At 45.8% G+C, this 13345-nt stretch overlaps 1 protein-coding gene across 1 annotated transcript; it reads right to left on the bottom strand.

The window, feature by feature from the left end:
• Positions 1-8330: 8330 nt before the first annotated feature.
• Positions 8331-8804, bottom strand: LOC143932954 (ribonuclease H-like). Its single transcript, XM_077455885.1, has one exon. The coding sequence runs from the start codon at positions 8802-8804 to the stop codon at positions 8331-8333; it is 474 nt and encodes a 157-aa protein (XP_077312011.1).
• Between the last annotated feature and the right edge of the window lie 4541 nt (positions 8805-13345).

Here is a 13345-nt window from a genome sequence, read left to right as displayed (position 1 = left end):
AGCAGATGTTTACACGTCTGGACTCAGGAGCACTAGTGTGGGAGACGGGAACAAACTTTTGAAGGTGTCCCACACAGATGCTCCAGTGGATACTTGTGTATCTGTGAAAATTTACAGAAAAAGGTAAGTATTCCAGCTTGGGTAAGGTAAAAAATCAGGTCTTCAGCTTGGAAACAATTGTACCCTACTTCCCAGCAATGTTTCATATTCCTATTTCTGGACTTAAATATCTCTGTGCTAAGTATACCATTTGTTTCATTCTCATAGGGGAGAAAAGACTCAGAGGACACCACTCAGAGGACACCAGGAACCCCCCACATGAGAAAGAAGGGGGACTCTGAAAAAAAACACACCCGATCTGGAGGAAGGAGAGGTGGAGGAAGTCGGTGAGATTGTCACCACAACAGGTGAGTGTCTGACACCCCAGCTTCAGGTACTACTATATGTATGCCTGCATATTTCTAAATACATGTTTTTATTCAAATTTTTAGGTGATGTGCTGGTTGTTGAAGAGCAAGCTGAAAATTTCACAAGTGCAACTGCACAAAGGCTAGTCAATGACATCATGGTGTGGAATGGTGAAATTGACAGCATAAGGAAGAAACTCATTGTTATGGAACAACAAATGAAGAACATGATTGATGTGTTAGGTAGAATCTGAATTTCTTCCAAATGCCACCTTTTTTATTTTAAAAGCCAAATTTTGAAGAATTTTGAAGATGCACACAGTGTGTCAACATGTGCTATCTGCCATCAGGGGATATCAATATACGGGTTTTGTGGGTGCAAACACTTACTAGTAAATCTAGTAAGCAAGAGGAAGGGGTTGCACCCCCAAAACATGTCCATTGATCCCCCCATGATGGGAGCTAGCACATGTTGACATTAGGCATGGGATCAGGAGCAAAAGATCCATTTTGACTCCCAAAATTGTGTGCATCTTCAAAATTTGCCTTTTACAGGGGTGACATCACCCCATCTGATGAAGGCAATATCAAGACATTTTTGACACTATAATGTCTGATATTGCCTTCAGTTTTTATATTTTTTAATATTTTTAATATTTTTCTGAAAAAAATTCTAATGCACGTGTGAATGTGCACAGAGTAAAAATTTTGAGAATCAACAATGCGTGTCTTCTTCTTTCAATGCTCAATACCAGTTTTTGAAGTAATTTTGTGTTTACAGTGACAATGGGGCTTAGTTACTAAAGGAAAATCCACTTGGCACTAGTGCACTAGGAGAACCTAGGAGACAGCCAAAAACAAACACAAGCAATAAAGAAAACTCAAGATTTTATCAGATTTTTTTTTAAATAAAAAAATATTTACACATTGTCTGGCATAGCAATGGCCCCCCCTACCCATAAAATAATTTAAATATTTCTGCCGAACTTCATGGGTGCTCTTGGGTGCCAAACCAGGAAGGCCAGTATCCAGGCCCCTCAGGGGATTCTCAGGAAGTCCCTCCTCAGCCCAACTGAGGCAATATAATTTTGGTAATTTTTCAGTTAAAAATTGTGCAATATGCAGCAGGATAAGATGATTTGATTTTGTACTGTGCCATATGGATTGCTGTCAGAAACAGGTGGAACCAGCTGGCCATTATCTCAAAGGTATTCTCAGCGACTCTTCTCGCTCTGGCCAGCCGGTATTTAAAAACCCTCCTCTCCAGGGTGAGGGTCCTTTGGGGGAATGGCCTCATCAGGTTCTTGCCCAGACCGAATGCTTCATCAGCAATAAAGATGAATGGGAGTCCTTCCACGTTGTCTGCATAAGGTGGCAATGCCAGGCCACCCGTTTGGAGACGTTTCCTTTAACAAGTTTGGACATATGACCCATTGTACCTCATAATATGAGTTTCCAATCTATTTTATAATCTCGCTTTTGTTCCCAGCACTCATGGTCATTTTTGACCATTATCTTTTGGAATTTCTTTCCTTGGAAACCATCTTTGTTGAGTCCTGGTCTGTCATTACCACCTCAGCTCCCACCAGTGATACCCCTAGGGGTTTTCTGATTCATGTTGGCATATTTCTACCGCATAGACACAGACAATGTAAGTACTTTTGAGAGTGGTTTTGGGGGGGTTTATCCTAGGAAAGATTACCTCAAATGTATTTATTTTATTTTAATCTCCTTTCGTGACAGGGTCAGACCTTACAGATATTCTTGTTACTATTATACTACAGCATTCAGTTTTCCACGTGCATGCTCCTGAAGAGTGGATGAATCCACAAAATGCATAGAGCTATTATATGCCATGTTTTTATGCCAACTGTATGTTTTATCTACTTAATGTACTTAATACTTAAATCACCTGTAATATGTGATTTGTGTTATTAGTGGTTAATTGACATTGCTGTATGTTTATCCACTGAACAAAATATATTGTTTTTTTTGGTGTACTCATGATTACTCAGTTTGAAGACGTTGGTAAAACTCTGTCTGGGCAAAGACTCCTCCATCCGGGCCATTCTTCCCCACGTCCACATAGAGAAACTCAAATTGTGCTGACACCACCGCCATTAAAGAGGAAGTAAACCCTGATGGATTTACTTCCTCTTTGATTCCCTGCAAAGGTAAAACATAATGGACTACTATGCATCACATAGTAGTCCATTATGTGTCACTTACCTGACACATGAGCCAGCGAAGTCACCACTGTCCCCTTGGGTACGGAGCGTCCATCTTCTTGGTGGGTCTCGCTGCTCCGGTGCTGTCATTCGATGGAGCAGCGATGACGTCACTCCCACGCATGTGCACGGGAGCCGCCACTCGCGGCATATCGCCGTTAACAGTGCCGCGCTCAGTGCTCCTGCGCGCTGCTGTCTACGGCGCATGTGCCGTAGAGAGTGGTGCCTCTCTTTTGGCAAATATCTCCTAAACCGTGTAGGTTTAGGAGATATTTCTTGGACCTACAGGTAAGCCTTAGGGTCCTTTCACACGGGGCGGATCAGTTCTGATCCGCCCCGTGGATATCCGTTTGCTCAGCGGGGATCACTCCGCCGATCCCCGCTGAGCAGGAAGATGACAGGTCTGTCTCTGCACACTGCGCAGGGACGGACCTGTCACAGCGCCGCTCTCCCCTATGGGAGATCGGATGATGACGGACCGCAGTGCCCGTCGTCACCCGATCCGATCCGCAGACGGATGGAAAAATAGCTTTTTCCTCCGTCACACTTTTTCGGATCGGAGCGGGTCGGATGTCAGCGGACATGTCACCGCTGACATCCGACGCTCCATAGAGCTCTATGGAGCACCCGTTCAGGTCCGCCTGAAAAACTGACAGGCGGGCCTGAACGGGACGTTAGTGTGAAAGAGGCCTTAATCTAGGCTTACCTGTAGGTCAAAGTGGTTTGTAAGGGTTTACAACCACTTTAACACTATACTATTAAAGCCCTTATAGTTATATTAGTAAGACCCCAAATGGGGTGGTGGCACGATGTGGACTTGCTTCCCATCTATCGCCCCTCCACAGTCCCAACGGTCGGCAAAATGGGATGCCACAGTCTGCCACTCCTGTGGCGTTAAAGGAAACTGTGGAGTCAAAACAGAAAAAAAAAAAATTATATATATAAGTACTTTTGCACATAACATTGCAAGCAGATTAGACACAAACATTCTTGGACAACACCAGTATAACATTTATTTTATGGAGTATTTCCAGGCAAAAATCTAAGGTCCACTTATCAGATTCCTTGCCCCCTCTGTTGGCCCCTTGTAAAAAATGTAGGGGGAGGGGTTTGAGCTGAGTTTGGGACCCAAAAAAAAGCCTCTGGGACTCTGCCTGAATTTAAGGACACACATAACATTTTTATCATTTTAGGTGGTGTTTTGGGTAAAGCACTACAATGGTACTGACAAAATACATTGTTAAGGGACTAGGCTTTAGGTGTATATGGGCCCAGGATAGCATGCTGGGGAGGTTAATGAAGGTAATATGTATGTAGGCCAAAAAAGGAGCACTAAAAGCTTACAGCATGCATGAGGATAAAGGGGGGACATTCACAGCATATTCCAATCATGGTAATTAGGGAACAATGAAATAAATATAATATGTTAGCAAACATTAAATACATATAATGTGATGTTAAAGGAGAAAGCTTACCCTAATATAGTCCTTCTGCAGGACCTGAATGATGGCAGATCATATCTCTGGAATAATGATCCCCAGAGTCTGGGGGGGAGATGACTGTAGAGAACTTGAGGTCCTGTAGACTTCTCCGAGTCGCCAAGTACCGCAAGGTGGCGGTGAGCCTCTGCTCCGGAGTGATGGCTTACCGCATGCAGGTGTCCTGCTTCATAATATAAGGGATGAGCAAAGCCAACAGACAGTGAAAAACGTGGTCTGTCTTCCGGAGAAAATTCCTGAAATCATCAGGGTTATTCTCCTGGATCTCACTCAGCAGAGGCATATGAGAGAATTGGTCATGCTGGAGTAGGCAATTCTTGGTCCATGAACTCCTCGCCCTGTTCATGGACTGGGCTTGGGCCAAAGTATGAACCCCAGCACCAAGTCCCTACACATCACAAACTGTATGACGAGTACGTAACTGCAACATGGTTTAAAAACGGTCGGCTGGTCAGAACGAACTTACCAGAACGCACTGAAGAACAGCAAGGTGAAGAGCGAGCTGAAAATCAGCAACAAACGGACAAGAACACACTAAAAAACAGATACAAGCTGACTGCACACACTGAAGAACAGCTACAACCCCACAATCACAAACTGAACAGCAGTTCAAATGATCTGAAAAGCAAGAGTCTGAAAAGCGCAAATAGTCTCTAACCAAACTTCTACTAGCACAAGATTAGCAGAAGTAGCTCAAAGGATGGCACACTGGGTATTGAACTTCATTTTTCTAGTCCCATCGTACGTGTTGTACGTCACCGCATTCTTGACGGTCGGACTTTGGTGTGATCATGTGTACGCAAGTCAGTTTCTGCAGAATTCCGCCTGAATTCTGACAGAAGAACCTTCAGAGTTTATTCTGACGGGAAAACCGGACATGTGTACACGGCATGAGAAGGTGTTTCAGACTTTTGCAAAAATTCTTTAGAAAGTCAAGTGCAGGCTTGTAACATATCAAAGGCCTTGTGGTCTTCCATAATTCTGTCCATCATGAAACCACTTTTCTCTGGTCTTCCTATGGCTCAAATCGGAAACAGCCTGTGGAGTAGAAAATAAAGAGGATTATCTGTTCCTTCTAATAATACATAAACAATATACCCCCGCGATTCAGCTACAATCTCTCCTCTAGTTTCTTGCCTATGTTGGATGTCTGACTAACACTTCGCCGCCGGCCTGTATCCATTTCTAGCCCTGCCAAAGAACATTGATAGGGAGGAGAGGAAATATACTGTTATTTTCCAGAAGATCACTGCTGATTATTTTGGAAGGCTTGATGTTATAAAGCCTCACTTTCCACTCTTGCTGAGAAGTCACAGCCACTGTCCTGAAGCTCATCTGCCAATGCAAATTTAACTTTAAACCTTTCTACCAGATTGCCTCTCATTCCTAGATAGGCTTCAGCTACATATGTCACTCTTGGATTCTATGTCATAGGAAGCAGTAACTTGGTACCTGTTAAGCCCTGCTCTTTCAGGAACCTTACTAAATACTGAACTCTGCACACCAGCTGTAGAATCTGTGCCGCAGTCCTCACCATCCTCTCATATGGTGAGCTCTTGGCTATTGACCTAGAATTTAACAACATGACTGCCTGTATAAGAACCTGATCCAGCTCCCTTAGTGTATGTGTGGATGTAAGCTTGCATATCTGGTCCTTCATTAGCCTGTTGTATCTTTCAATCAAACCTGTGGATGGTATGGGATGTGGATCAGCCTGTGGATGGTATGGGTTGTACAGTACACTAGAGAATCTTTGGCCCGCTGTTGTACTGTTGATCCAGTGAAGTGTGAACTGTTATCACTTTTTCTCATTTGGGCAGAGGTGCCCTTGGTGAGAATTTGTATCGGCGCCCCCCATCACCCCCTTCATTAAACAGTTAGGCCGCGTACACACGCGGAGACTGTTCGCTGAAACTGTCCGCTGAAACCAAGTTTCAGCGGACAGTCCGCTTGTGTGTGGGCTTTCAGCGGACAGTTTCAGCGAACAGTCCGCTGAACAAGGTTTTTCGGAAATTCCGAAAAACTGTCCGCTGAAACCTTGTTTCAGCGGACAGTCCCCGCGTGTGTAGGCTTGTTCGTCAAACAAAGTTGCGCACATGCTCAGAAAGGATTTTCACGGCGAAAGTTATAATGCAGTGTATAGGACGTCGCATTTTTCGTCCCGTCGTACGTGCCGTTCACGTCATCGCGCACGGTTTCAGCAAACTGTTCGTCCGTCGTGTGTGGCCATGTCCGTCCATGCTAATTTTGAGCGGACTGTTTGCCGAAACTGTTTGACGGACAAAGTTGGGCGAACAGTCCCCGCGTGTGTACGCGGCCTTACACTTTCGGTTGTTTGTTTTTATACATCTATTACCTTTCATTTTTAATTGTCTGCATACATCCCACCATATTGCCATGAATGCAGCACCCACGGTATTGCCATGAATGCAGCACCCACTGTATTGCCATGCATGCAGCACCCACTCCATTGCTATAAATGCAGTACCCACTCCATTGCCATAAATGCAGCACCCACCGTATTGCCATGAATACAACATCCACCGTATTGCTATGAATGCAGCACCCACTGTATTGCCATGAATGAAGCACCCGCTCCATTGCCATAAATGCAGCACCCACTCCATTGCCATGAATGCAGTACCCACCGTATTGCCATGAATGCAACATCCACAGTATAGCAATAAATGCAGCACCGAGCACCGTATTGCCATGAATGCAGCACCGTATTGCCATGAATGCAGCATCCAGCACTGTGTTGCCATGAATGCAGCACCCAGGACCATATTGCCATGAATGCAGCACCGTATTGCCATGAATGCAGCAACCACCATATTGCCATGAATCCAGCACCCACCATATTGCCATGAATCCAGCACTCACAGTATTGCCATGAATGTAGCATCCACTGTATTGCCATGAATGCAGCACCCACAATATTGCCATGAATGTAGCCAGCACCATATTTCCATGAATCCAGCACCGTATTGCCATGAATGCAGCACCTAGCACCGTATTGCCATGAATGCAGCACCGTATTGCCATGAATGCAGCACCCAGCACTGTATTGCCATGAATGTAGCCAGCACCATATTGCCATGAATGCAGCACCCAGCACCGTATTGCCATGAATGTTGCCAGCACCGTATTGTAATGAATGCAGCACCTAGCACCGTATTGCCATGAATGCAGCACCCAACACTATATTGCCATGAATGCAGCCAGTACAAACCCACCGTATTGCTATGAATGCAGTCAGCACCAACCCACCGTATTGCCATAAATGCAGCCAGCACCAACCCACCGTATTGCCATGAATGCAGGCAGCACCAACCCACCGTATTGCCATGAATGCAGTCAGCACCAACCCACCATATTGCTATGAATGCAGTCAGCACCAACTCACCATATTGCCTTGAATGCAGCCAGCACCAACCCCTCACAGGCTCTCACACACTCACCGGCCACAATACTGACAGGGAATGATTTCAGAATCCCAGTGCCAAATGAAGTCCTACTTCCATATCCGGCACAGGCAGGACTCAGGAGGAAGAAGCGGTGGCTTGGCTTACAGAAGCACGGCCTGGGCGGGACTCCAGGAGGCAGAGCAGCCTTCATGAATGCGCCATCCACGTTCAAGGACTGGCCATCCCCGCAGCACATGACCAATGACCACCACATTTGCCCAATCACAGAGCGCAACATGGCAGCCGGATTGCATTCGCAAGGGACACAGCAGTTAAATTCACAGAAGTGACATACAAACCGGTGCGGTTCAGGATTTTGATTTGCGCCCCCCCCCCCCCCCCCTCGGTCTGCACAGCTGCATCAGCCTCGCCAACCCCTTGGTATACCCCTGTGTTTGGGACAGCTATAAGCAACAATACGTTTCTGGAGCAGCTGAGGTGTTGCAGCTTGATCTGCACATTTGCAAGGATGGCAGTGCAACAGTATTTCAGTCCATTGTTTCCCCAGGGCAGGGGATGGATAAGTCAATCTGCCAAATCTCTGCAAGGCCTCTTTTCCCCCTTAAGCTACCCGGTGGAGTACTTTTGCAATGGCCATTGTTGGACTTCTCCACACACTGTACAGTTCCCTATGACAGTCTTGATCGTGCCCAGGGATATAGGCAATCCTCTCTGCTGTGCCCAGTCATATATTGTTTTCTGACCCAAATATCCAGATTGCATGTCGGCCTAGTTGGCCAAGTTCATCAAGACAGGATCAATTAGCACAACTGCGTTCACCTTGGCAATTTCATCTGCCACTCTGTTATAGTTCGCAAAGTCTGGGACCAGGGGCATATGTGCATCAACATGTCCTACGTTTATGGTGCAGGAGTAGGCTTCCTTCCAGATGTGCTCCCAGACTTCCTTGCCTCCCCACACCACCTTTCTATGAATCATCCACTCATTGTACTTCCATGTGGGAATCCATGTTGTCAGTCCTTTAAAGTCCACCCACCTGTCAGTGTAGACAGAGACATGGGCAGAAGGATCCTCCTGATGAGTCATTACTACAGCTTTCAACTCTGCATACTGACTGGACCCTCCAATTCTGGTCTCCTGCAGGACTGTGTCTATACTGGGGTTGTAGGCTGCTGCTTTCCATTGATGTCCAGACAAGGTGACTATGGCTGGACCATCAGAGAACCATGCTGACTCTTTCATGTCTTCTGACAGAGACTCAAAGGGTTGAGCCTCTTGAATGGGGGATGAGGCATAGGAACTTCTTAGTCTGGCTGGGTGCTGGTAAAAGTGACAAGCCCTGCCAACTATTTTGAAATGTCTCTGATATCCCCAGCTGCAATACCCCCTCTTTCTTAAAGGTACCACTTCCATTTCATCAGTGTCTGGGCTACAGCTGCCCTAGTGACCAGCCCATTTATTTATCACCCATACTGCTATTGGCAATTCAGTATGGATGGTGACTGTGTCCTTTCCTGTAATGGTCCCTACATGTTGAAGTGCTGTGTAGGCCCCAAACAGGTTCTTCTCTAAGGGATTAAGATAGCCTAGGTCTTTCACAGCATTATATTCTCCTGCCTCTTTAGCAATTTTCTAAATGATTGACATCATATTAGGTACAGCTGACTTTAATGGAGGTGCCACTTTGTTTAGACCTCTGTAATCCACAGTCATTCTATATGTCCCATCAGGTTTCTTTACTGGGAATACCTAGACAAGACTTACAGAAGGTCAAAGGATCCCTACTCTCAACAGTTCTTAAATAGTCTGCCCAATTTCTTTGTGGCCTCCAGGAAGTCTGTACTGATTGAGACAGACTGGCTTCTCTGGTGGAGGAATGTAGACAGGGGTGCACCTTGAAGTACATCCATATCAAGAATATTTTCCTGGTCCCTTGTTAATAGCCAATTTCACCCATGTCAGAACTGCTGGTGTGATATGCCCTCCCAAACCTTCTATATAAATCACTGCTTCTTTGTGATGGGAAGGATTTCCTTGCAAAAGTGTAACTTCAGCTCCAGTATCAACTAAAACCATCACATGTGTAGGAGAAGTTGACTTCCCCCACCATACAGTGGCAGGTGTGTATGGACGTCAGTCTCCTGCTGTCACTGTCCTTACTGCTATTACAGAAGACCCACCTTCCTTTCATAAAGGATGAATAACCTCCCAATCCCCTTTCTGAGTCTCTCTAACTCCTCCTCAGGATAAAGGGATTGGGGTTCATGTGCAGTTTTTCGGAATTGGTTTTGGGCTAACAGGAGGGGTCCATTCTTTTTCCTCTAAATCTAGGGCAATAGTATCTTCACTAGGAGTAGTGTTCCTAAACCTGACAGTTTTCCCCCACTAAATTGTTCCACTTCTTCAGCAATTCTGAAGTAGAAATCCCATATACAGTATCTCATTTTAGGTACTCCTAAATAGGTCGACCCACAGTTGTTTCATAGAGATAGCCTGTTTTTCTCTTCACCTACTGTCTTCTCTATCACATTCCATTTTTTCTCTGTTCTTTTCTGCTTGTTTTCTTCCTGTATAGCCTTGACCTTATCTACTGCCCTGACAGGTTTTGTTTTAGACTCCCCTAGCACCCCCAACTGGCTTAAAAGGGTAGTGGCTTCAGGGATCTTGCTGTTTAATCCCAGGCCTCACAGCACCGACAATAAAGGAGCCCTGAGATTAAGTGGTGCAGACTTCATTAGTTTTGAGTGCAGAGCAGACGTAAAGGGTTCCATATCTAGACCCATCCATTCTGGAAACATATTTAATCCGGTTATACAATCCATCTCTAACCTGGAAATATCCTCTGCTATTGTTCTCCAGGAGTAGGTATTTTCCAGTCACTAGGATTAGCATATATCTGTCACGAGGTCTAACAGTGAGGAATTCACACTAAACTCTCAGGCTTTTCTCATGGCCTGACGCAATTGTGGACCATGAGTAAACACTCCTATAGCCTCTGCTTCCGTGTCTGACAAAACAAAACTGTTCACCACTGCTGTTTAATCCTAGGTCTCCCAGCAAGGACAGTAAGGAAGCCCTGAGATTAAGTGGCGCAGAGTTCATTAGCTTAGAGCACAGAGCAGACCGGTTCCATAGCTGGACCCATCCATTCTGGAAACTTAGATAATCCAGTTATACAACCCATCTCACATAACCTGGAAATACAACTGCTTAGAAGCCTAAGTCCTCATTGGCTATGGAGATCACAAACACAGTAACCTGAGTTAAACATTTAAAATGGATACTCACAAGGTAGCAACTATTAGTTTAGCCATAAAAACATATAAAGCCAGGCAGTGTGGACACACATGCCGTATTCACATCGCAAAGTATACAGTTGATGCATTTCGGGGGGCACACCCCAATCCTCAGAGGTAAGCTAGTTCTGCTCTGAGCTAGCTCTGTTCTCAGGAAGGGAGTGCACCCCGAAACACATCAGCTGTATATCCCGCAATGTGAATATGCCTCAAGTGTGTCCACGCTGCCCAGCTGTGTTTTATGGCTTACTAATAGTTGCTACCTTGTGAGTATCCTTTTTTTATTGATTCTATCATTGAATAAATGTTTTTTTGTAATGCACTAGGTGTGTGCCCCTTCCATTTTATTTTGTTTTTGTAGTGCCAAATAGACCACCCCGTCTGAGGAGGGCAGCATCCGCCCAGTTTTTGGAATTACTGTTGTCTTTGTTGTTTTGCACTACAGAAAACCTCTTAGTGCTGGGAAAGACTGCTTGCCTTTGTACACATAGCATTTTTGTGGTTGAATATATTTTTATTGCGTGCCAAACATAGAAAAATAACACAGTTACAAACAGGCAATTGCATCATATACGTAGCCTGGTCACAGAATAAGGCATTGCAATATAAACAGAATGAAGAGAGAAAAGAAAAAAAAAAAAGGGGGGGGGAAAGCAGAGGAAGCGGGTATACCAGGGGGAAGGAGAGAAGGGGCAGGGGGGGAGGTAGAGATAGACAGTAAGAGCTGAAAGGGAGAAGAGTAGGATGGGGAAGAACAAGGAGAAGCACAGCATTCGTATTAATAGAAGCAAACCTGTGCAAAATACACCTTATTGTTATGCACTCACTTTACAACAAAAATGTTCAGTACAAACGATGGCAGTAATCAAGTTGTTAAAGTCTGGCCGCTAGGCCACATATGGTCATAAGAATGACACCTTCCACCAACCAAACCCGGCAAACAGCCTGCTCATGAGATCGTAAGGTTGTTAAGGAATGATTCCGTCTGCGAGTGGTGTCGCCAAATGGACCATAACATGGTAAACCTTTCATAAGCGTCATCCGCCTTCGCCTGCAATTCCTCCATGAGCATTGTGTCATTAAGGATAGCCACCCACGCCGAAACGGGGGGGGTGGAATCTTTTTTCCAGTAGAGAGAGATGGCGTGACGAGCCGCGGAGAGAAAAAAGTTCAGGAGATTGCATTTCTGCGACCGTACCGACCCAGGGAGAATGGATAAAAGTGCAGACAAAGGCGATGGAGGCAAAGAGGTCTGATACATGTCATTGTAAATCGTAAAAAATCTTACCCCAAAAAGGGCGTATTCCATCACATTCCCACCAGATATGAACATATGATCCCTGTGCTCCGTGACAGCGCCAACACACATCAGAGGTGGACGGAAACATCTTGTGTACCGAGACCGGGGCCCTGTACCACCTCGAGAGTAGTTTATAATTTTTCTCCTGTGTAAACCCTGACCTGGAGGCTTGATGCGTATGAGTAAAGGAGGTGGACCATTGTGCGGGGGAGATCTCTAAGTGCAGGTCCCTAGACCAGTGGTCCGTGAATGCAGGGAGAGTAGCATACAATCGGGTTTGGATGTCTTTATAGATGTACGACAGGGTATGTCTTGGGGTTTGAGTCAGGTTGCAGAGATCCTCAAATGGTGTGAGCGGTCTATGCGTTTTTCCGGAAAGATGGAGATCTCTGCAAATCTGAGTCAGCGAGATAGTTGTGAGCCAGTCCGTCTTTACAATGGACTGGGGATGTGGAGGAGGACGGAAATGACCGGTAGTAGGATGAACAAATTGATTGGCTGTGGGCCATTGCACACGGGTACAGTGCCCGCAGTGTTGCTTAGCCGCAAGGGGCGGGAGGGCCGGGTTGTCGAACAGGGGGGTCAACGGGCCAGGGTCCGTGGACAGTGCATAAGGGACAGCTTTAGCATACCATATTGTGAGAGCTGCCCTCGTTAGAGGGGAAATCCCCTGGATCACCCGGAACCTGGCGTGATGTCCCCACATAAGGGCCCGTAGGTCCACTGGGGCCATATCTTGTTCAATAAAGGTGGAAGGTTTAAGGCGAGGTCTCGGGAACCAGTCCAAGAGTCGGGATAGTATCGCGGATGTGTGGTACAGTCGGAAGTCAGGGAGGCCTGCTCCCCCTCTGAATTTGGGGGCATTTAAAACTTTATGTTTGAGTCTAGAGGGGTGGTGTTGCCACACAAACCTACCCACCATTGCTCGCAAGGCCAGAAAAAAGGATGTCGGTAGAAGGATGGGAAGGGTCTGGAACAAATATAACGCCTTCGGGAGGATATCCATTTTAATAACACTCATTCTCCCCCACCAGGAGAGCTTGAGAGTGTGCCATTTTTCAAGAGAGCGCTTAATGGAAGTCAACAAAGGGCTAAAGTTTAGCGCGTACACGTCGTTAAGGTTAGCAGGGATCTCCGTACCGAGATATTTGATCGAACGAGATTGCCATTTGAAGGAGAAGCGGTGC

This window comes from Lithobates pipiens, unplaced genomic scaffold (genome assembly GCF_037356315.1).
Source record: "Lithobates pipiens isolate NorthernLeopardFrog02 unplaced genomic scaffold, aLitPip1_a1.2 Scaffold_27, whole genome shotgun sequence".
Taxonomy (NCBI): domain Eukaryota; kingdom Metazoa; phylum Chordata; class Amphibia; order Anura; family Ranidae; genus Lithobates; species Lithobates pipiens.
Note: the sequence above shows the minus strand (reverse complement) of the source record. Positions and strands in the feature narration are given on the sequence as shown.